This window comes from Terrapene carolina, unplaced genomic scaffold, assembly GCF_002925995.2.
Source record: "Terrapene carolina triunguis isolate 2854851 unplaced genomic scaffold, T_m_triunguis-2.0 Scaffold33891, whole genome shotgun sequence".
NCBI classification, from domain to species: Eukaryota; Metazoa; Chordata; order Testudines; family Emydidae; genus Terrapene; species Terrapene triunguis.
In genome coordinates this window covers 13666631-13674566 of record NW_020698242.1, presented here as the reverse complement: position 1 = coordinate 13674566, position 7936 = coordinate 13666631, and the positions used below count along the sequence as shown (strand labels likewise).

The window sequence follows — 7936 nt, the reverse complement described above, 5'->3', positions numbered from 1 at the left end:
GCCATTCCAGCCCTGGGCCCCCCTCCTCTCGGCCAGCGCCCCTCAGTCCTGTCCCGCTGCCCTGTGGGCACTTGCATGGCACCATTCCAGCCCTGGGCCCCAGTCCTCTCGGCCAATGCCCCTCAGTGCTGCCCCGCTGCCCCGTGGGCACCCGCTTGGCGCCATTCCAGCCCAATGGAAAGGGGGTTTTGAAGTGAAATCTGTTCCCGTGTAACTGACTCACTGTCCCGGGGCGGTGGACAGCCGAGTGGTGAGTGCTGGGTGGGAATGGAGCCTGCTGGCAGTTACCCACGGCACGTGTCACTGCTGCCTGCCAAGCCCTGGGGATTCACGTGTCCGGGGCCTTCACTCCTACTGTAGGGACACAGATGCCAAACTAGAGACCTTGAAACTGGACGTCAGCTGCTCCTGAGGCGTCCACCGCAGATCAGCTGCGTCCAGCCTGACGGGAACCGATGGTTCAGCTTACTTACAGCTCCCAGTATCGGCAGGGACGCCCCTTGTGCTCTCGCTGCTTAGCCCTCGCTAACCTGGGTCCTGACTGCTGCTTGGAAGCCACGGGCATGGGCTGCGCTAGGAAAGGGCCCTTTGGCCCAGCTGATCTCTGCTCTCCAGGCGTCCCCCCTGTCCAGGGGGCTGGAACAATGTGTACAGTGTGGGGGCTGAGAGCCACTGAACCAAACTAAACCCTGGATATGATGGAAATCACTTCAAGCTGGGGGTGCAGCCGCACCCCTCGTTCCAGCACCTCTGCCTCTGCCCTGCCTGCTCGGGTTTCTGCCCCTGCGTTCTGAGTCTCTGCTGGCGATGCCGCATGGAACAGAAACCCTGGCTGGTTTGGTTTCCAGACTGAGCTGGCAGCGTTGGTGCTTGGGGAGGCTGAATCTTGTGTTGTCCTTCTCTGGCCCCTTCCTCCTGGGGATCGCAAAGCACTTGGCAAGCCAGCGCATCTCGCAGCACCTCTGGGAGGAAGGTAAATAGTCTCCCCAGACAGGGAAACTGAGGCATGGGGAAGGAAGGTGACGTCCTGCAGTCACGCAGGGCGCTGTTGGCAGAGGCAGGCACAGAACCCAGGCCTCTGCTGGGCCATGCTGCTCCTGTCCTTGACTTGTAAAGTCAGTGCTCTGGGTCTGGATCTCCTGTGAGGAGAATCCTGTTACCCCTTAGAGCTGGTAAGTTACCTTCCCTGTCCTGCTGCCCCTTGGCCAGGCCCCCCTCTCCTGACGGTGACCAGCTGCAGCACACAGGCTCCCGGCAGGCCCCCTGCTTCCCCCTGGAAGTGATTTGTGCACTAATGATCTGCCTAGAGTCGGTGCCGATAGGCACTGCAGCAAACCCGCCGCCAGCCGGAGAAGGACCTGCGGGCCGGGGGGGGAGGTGTCAGCTCCTTCGGGAGAGTAACCTGATGCTGACCTGTGACCTGTTCCCCCTGCAGTGGTGCTGACGACCTCTTGCCCATCCTGTCCTACGTGGTGCTGAAGAGTAACCTCCCGCAGCTGGTGGCGGAGTGCGCGGCGCTGGAGGAGTTTATCCACGAAGGGTAGGAACGGGGATTCCTCCTGCTGCCTCAGCTCCTTTGGCACTGGTGGCTCTGTGCGCCACCCAGTCCGGACGAAACAAAGCCGCCTCTGCATTTCCGGGCACTTAACGCCTGGCTGCTCTGTGCCAGATGCCGGAGGTGGCTCCTCCGGGCCCCATCCCAGTAGGTGATAGGCCAGTGAGTGGGTGAGCTGGGAAGGGGCTGGCACCGGAGCGGGGCCGGGGAGGCTGGGGAGTGCCGATATGGGAAGGTTATGGCCTTTGGGAACCTGGCAGCAGATACTTCCTGCCCTTCCCCAACTCCACTCGTTCAGCCGGGACGCCACCCACAATTCCCCTCTCCTGCGCTGCTTTGCCTTTTCCCCCGGTACTGATTCCCAGCCAGACCCCTGGAGATTTGCTGATGGCTTCACCACGCACTGGATTCCCCCAGTGTCCCGTCCGCAGCAGCAGTCAGTGCCTGGCGAGTCTGGGGCCAGTGGCCTCTTCTCTCCTGCAGCTGTGATGACGCCTGTCACCCCCCTCGAGCACCCTTCCAGCTATGCTCTAAGGGACCCGTCCGTTCAGCTACGTAGCAATCACTTCCCTCCAGCAGGGGGCAGCACTTTAAGGGGATTTAGCAGAACCCACCACGATACAGGACCGGATCTAGCTCTCGCCTGCCCTTCTATGTGAAGCTGCAGGGAGAACTGAGGCAGAGGGACTGGGCTGGGTGCTGGGGCCACGCCGCCGAAAAGTGCCGTGGAAAGAGCTGTCCTGGAACCGCAACTTCCATCCTGTGAATATTTCACATTTCGAAGCAAGTGTTGGTTCCAGATTGGAGCGAGGCGCTGGGTGTGAGATTCTCTGCGGGACGGACCCGTCCAAATAGAGTCTGGTTTGGAAGCACCAAAATGGAGTTTTTCAAAGCTTTCTGTGCCTGGCTCCGTGGCCGTCCCGTATGCCGTGCTCCCTCTGGAGCTGCTGCAGGGCCGGGAGCCTGGGGACGGCGGGAGCCCGGCTGGCAGGGAGCTGGGCAGGTGCGGCAGCGAGAAGCTGCCTGTTGGAATGGACACTTTCCTGCAGAATGTTTCGATTCCATGAAATCGGCACTTTCCAGCGGGTAACTTTGCACCACCTCTAGCCAGGGGCTCCGTTCGGGCTCCGGCTCCTTTCACACAGCATCCTCCAGCTCCAGGCTGGGCCACCAGGGCAGTGGCGGGTGTTCGACAGCATCCCCTCCTGCAACGCCCACGTGTTCCTTCGCCCCACAGTGCCGTGGGCTCCCCTGCTTAGCCTGAGATGGGTGTGGCTTGCACCTCCAGGTGCTTAGACTGCAGAGCTGCTGCTTCTCGCCATGAGAGGTGACCGGGTCTCTGCAGCCCGGCTTCCTAGCCTGAGCCTGCCCCAGGGCACAGCTGCGGTGTCCTTGTGAGTAAGGCACTGGGCTGGGACTCAGCAGATGTGGGTTCAGTTCTGATCCCTGCCACAGGCTCTTAGGTGACCCCAGGTAAGTGCCGTAACCCTCAGGGCCTCCATTCCCCACCTATAGTGCGGGGGGCCCTGTAAGTACCAGAGAAAGTAATGCCCTAAGCCCCTTGGTCCCACTCCCTTCACCTCCAAGCACCGGAGAGGGGAGTCGCCGAAGTCCGGCAGGAGCCCCGGCCTGCCCTGCCACCTTGCAGCTGCTCTGAGTGGTTTGAGGAGCTGCTTGTGAGGCTCCCTCCGACAGCCCGTTCCCCTCAGGAATCCCCATGGTGAGGAGAGGAGCATTGACCCTGGCAGTGCCAGTGGCGCCTTGTGTTGGCAAAGGCAGTGCACGCCAGAGGCCTTAGAAATATGACAAGCCCTGTACAAACCAGCCCACTGTCTCCTCGCTCACGCCCTGCTTTCCACAGCCGAGCTGAGCCAGCAGTCCCTGCCGCGCCCTGGCGTGGAACGTGTTTGAGCAAGGTGGGAGTGTCTGGGCGAGGTGGGCGGCCCGGCTGAGCCCTGGGGGTACAGGCCAGGTGGCTGAGAAGAGCCCGGGGCAGCCTGGGATGTATTTGAGAGGGAACTCAGCAGCGTGAGCCCTAGAGCTGCTGCTGGAAGGGCCCTTCTGGCCCATTGGCCCCTCAGCCCCCTGCACTGCTGCTTTCCCAGGGCTGCGAAGCCCCCTCCCCTCAGTGTGGCCACATCTGCGTGGTGGCTGGTCCCCTGCAGCTCTGCTCCCTGCATGCTGAGATCCTGGGGAGCGGCCTCCTAAGGCAGCCTTGGTGCCTGCAGCCCCTTGCCCACAGCCCCACCTAGAGCCGGGGTGAGGAGGGGTTTCTGCATGGGGCAGCTGCTTTGGCTGGATTCACACGGTGTGGCCCCAGGGGTGCCTGGGAGCCAGCTGGACCCTTCAGCAGGACTGGCTCTAGGCACCAGCAAACGAAGCATGTGGTTGGGGCGGCAAAAAACCTAGAGCTGGCCCTGCCCTTCAGGGTGCCGTGGTGTGAGCAGTAAGTTCCCCTCCGCCCTGGCTGGTGCTGAGGGGGAGAGTGGTGGGAGCCAGGCTGGCTGTCCTGGACCGGGGGGGACCTAGCGTGCAAACCCCGCTCTGACCCCCAGGCCTGGTCTCCGCCCCCACAGCCAGTGGGGAGCCCCCAACTGGTGTCTTGCTGCTGTGGCTCTCAAGGCACTTCAGACACCGGTGGAGCCTGGTGTCCTTGGCCCCAGGACATGGGTGGGGACCAAGGGGCAGGGCCTCCCCTGCAGACCCAGCGAGTCAGTGCAGAGCTAGCGTTAGAGCCCGATTCCGGCCACCCCTTCTGACTAAGCCAGAGCGAGCCGCTGGGCCGCCCCACTCCCCTGGCCCTGCTGCAGCCCCAGGGCCGGGCAGAGCCGCTGGCCGAGGCCAGGCCCCTCAGCTTGGCCAGGGAGCTGTCACAGCGAGTTCAAAAACCGAACAAGCTTCCTGGGCCCCCTAGAGTGGGCGGCTGAGGGAAGCTGGGCTGACCTGGCCCAGTACGGCTGCTGCCCCCTTCCTTTGAGCAGCCAGCTGAGAGCTCTATACCAGGGGTTATCCTGGAAGAGAAGTAGTGCCCCCCACGGGGCCCTGGCCCCCTTGGCGTGCCCAGGGGTTCGCTTGCCCCTTTGCCAGGGGACATGTGCCCCTTGGCGAGGGTGGTACGTCCTGTGCTGGGATGGGACATCACATGAGAGGGGCTGGCGGTTCCCTGAGAGGCTGGGAGCCCTGGGGTGAGGTAGCTTCCCCGCCAGGTGCCCTGTACCCAATCGGGCCATGTCCTTGGTGGGGAGTGGCAAGGGGACCCCAGGTCCCAAGGAGTTAATGGTGTTTTCTCGGTGTGGCGCGGGAGAGAGGGGACGAAGCTGCTGGTGGCCCTGGGAAAGCAGAGCAGTGGATTTCTGTGAGCAGCGTGTCATCCTCGCTCTTTCACACGTCCTGCTGCCCGGGCACTGAGCGCTAACCCAGCAGGCTCTGCTCCGTGTGGTCAGGGTTCCAGGCAGGCCGCCAAGCCGCGGAGAAGCTCTTGCCTTGTTCCTACTGAGCCGTCCTTGTGATCCTGTTAGCTCCAGTCAAACGTGAAGAGACTCAAACCGGCTTCTCGGGGTGGGGGCCTTGCGATGAAAGGGGCTGCAGAATGGAGGGGCTTTAATCCCCCTCATGCTCTCACCGGTCCCCCCAGGCCTTTGGCAGCAGCTGTTGGGCTTGTTGTGTGCAGAAGGGGGTTGGGAAGAGCAGGCCCTGGCAGTGGAAGGGGGAATTGTTGGGCTCAGAGGACACAGCTCGAAAGGACCTGGGGCACTGACCCCTGGCAGGGCTGCATCCGAAGGTGGCTGATGATGCCTCCTTGGGAGTGTTCCAGCGACGTGCCCCCACTGAGCCATTTGGGATTCAGAGTTCCTGTCCTTCCAAAACCCTCTGACTTTGCAGGATTCCCTGTTGGCAGGAAGAGGCCTTACTCTCAGGGAGAATTGATTGAAATCCAAGCGATTGAAATCACCAATTTTAATCATGTTTTGTATCTGTACTTTTAGTTATTTTCCTAAAGAAAGGTTGATTCTCATTGGTTGGTAACCATTAAAATACGCTGATTTGCAGTTAAATATAGCCTTTACACTACAGTTGGTGCTGCTTTTTGCTAATCAGGAGGGTGCACTGTATCTAGAAACATTTATTTAAGCATTTATGTAGCTTAACTTGCATTCATTGAGATTCTTAATTTTTCATTGTTAGAAAATGGTAAGCGATACATTTCTGATTTACTGGATGATTAATATTTTACTTGTGATTTGTGTCAAGTTCTATTTGGATAGAAATTCAAATTCAATTAAAAATGCACAAAACCAGCACTTTAATTTTTTTTTTTTATTTAGTAGAACTTTCGTAACAGTTCTGGAGACATAAGAAAAGTTATTTGAAATGCAAAATTTGTTTTGATCAACTTTTTAAACTAACTGATTTGTTACACAAAGGAAGTATTGTCTGTAGCTAGTAAACTGAAGAGATTGTTTCTGGTCGCTGTGTCTTCCAGGATGATAGAACTAGTAGATCGCATCCTCTCACACCTAGTTTTTTTCAGAGAACAGAAGAGGAAAAGCACCTTTCCTGCTTTTTCAATCCTGGCTGGTTTCTTAACTTTGAATGAGCTAGTCACTGAACTGAATGAGTTGAATAAACTGACATGAAGACAATATTCTCTCTGCACCTGCAGAAGAGGCCGCTGCTGTCAAAAGCTGCTTTAACCCTTCCACAAATTCAGGCTCCAGGGACTTCCTCCAGTTCAGGGCTTTGACTTTCTTTAAAACTTGGCAGCAGACACGTATTGCTTCATATTGCATTTAATGTTAATGATTGTAACAGATGATGATAAATTGAGGCCTTACCATAGGTTGTCAATTTGAGATTTAATTTTAAATGGGTTTATTTTTCAAACAGAACCCTGTATTTGCTGTATCCCCTGCTTGGCTGTTAACCCAGAGCACTTGCCACCGGGGTAGTGTGGAGGCCAGCGGTCTGGGAAAGGAGGGGAGGGCTGAGCTTACACTGTGCGGTGCCCTTGGACAAGTTGCTGCCTCTGTGCCCATGGGTGGGACAGGCGTGGTGAGGCGGTTAGTGCGTGCTGGGGAGGCTCAGAGCTCGCGGTGGAAAGGGGTTAGAGCTGTGTCTGCAGGACCAGGCGGGTGGTGCCCCACTAGGAGATGGGCTGGGGCTCTCTCCAAGGTGGGTAGTGCTACTGATTGAAATCCCTTCCTGTGGCTTTCGGGGTGCCCTGATCTCTCTCGTTTCTGTGCCAGGTACCTGATCGGAGAGGAGGGTTACTGCCTGACCTCCCTGCAGAGCGCGCTGGCCTACGTGGAGGCCTTGCACAGAGGAGCCATGGTGAAGTAATGGGGCTTCGCGTCCGCCTGCTGAGCAGATGTGCCCCGCCCTGATCACTCAAACCCCTCCTTGGCTGGGAGATGGCGCTGACATGTCTTCCGGAGACACTACCTGGGGCCTGACTTGAAGAGAAAGGACCAGACGTTCCCCCCTTCCCTACCCCTTTGTCCTGCCTGCTGTGAAGGGCAGGGCATGTTCTGTGCAATGGTTTGGGGTGGCAGTGGACCCGGGGTTGCTCTGCACCTGACATGCTAAGTGTAACCACTGCGTAGCGAGGGGAGAATGGCCCACAGGCTTCGACCAGTAACTGCTGCTGCTCGGGCCTGTCTTGATGCTTTTTAGGAGCCTGTCTTTGCTGCTTTTGTGCAGGGCTTCCTCCAGCCTCCCCCTGGAGCACAGTGCACAGGGACGGGGGGCTGCAGGGGGCGGTTACTGTCCTGGGGTCCCAGCCCCCAACTGGGAGGGATGGCCTGGAGGGCTCTTGGCCCGGACAGCTGCCCTTGCTTTGAGCTGAGCTCAGGGTCTCCTTGGGGGCCACCAGACCTGGCCCGTTGTGTAGCCTCCGGCAGCTGCCTGGCCAGGGTGAGTGGTGGCTGTTGGAGAGGGCAGACCTGGAACAGGCCCCAGCTCTGTGGCTCCTTGTCTCAAATGTTGCCTGGTCTTGCCCTGTGGCCACTGCAGGGACCCTGGGCGCTGCAGCTTCCGACACGGGCGGTTTCATTCTATAAGGGACATTGACCGCATGGTGCCAGGAGCTGATGTTGGGCGCCGGCACCAAGCATCCTGCGGCTGAAGCCGTAGCGTCTACTCACCCGCCCCCCGGGCTGTGCCAGCATTTGAACTATGTATTTAAAGTGTGTGTGTGTGAGAGAGAGAGAGAGAGAGTGGTTGTGATACCACGTCTCAGCACCCGTCTCATTTCAGCTGCTGCCCAAGGGGCCCTGTAGGCTGCCTCTGGGGCCTGTTCTGGGTGGGTGCTGGAGTCTGATTGGGCCAGCTAATGCGGAGCTGGCGTCTGTGCACACCGCTTGGCAGTGGAGCCAAAGGCTA

At 58.9% G+C, this 7936-nt stretch overlaps 1 protein-coding gene across 1 annotated transcript in view; it reads left to right on the top strand.

Moving 5' to 3' along the window:
- Positions 1-7168, top strand: part of LOC112103478 (VPS9 domain-containing protein 1) — a 22578-nt gene extending 15410 nt beyond the window's left edge. The window contains exons 14-15 of the mRNA XM_024195277.2: positions 1436-1540; positions 6802-7168. Coding sequence (XP_024051045.1) covers positions 1436-1540; positions 6802-6895 — 199 coding nt within the window. The 3' untranslated portion in view covers positions 6896-7168. The remainder of the gene's footprint in view (positions 1-1435; positions 1541-6801) is intronic.
- The last annotated feature ends 768 nt before the right edge of the window (positions 7169-7936 follow it).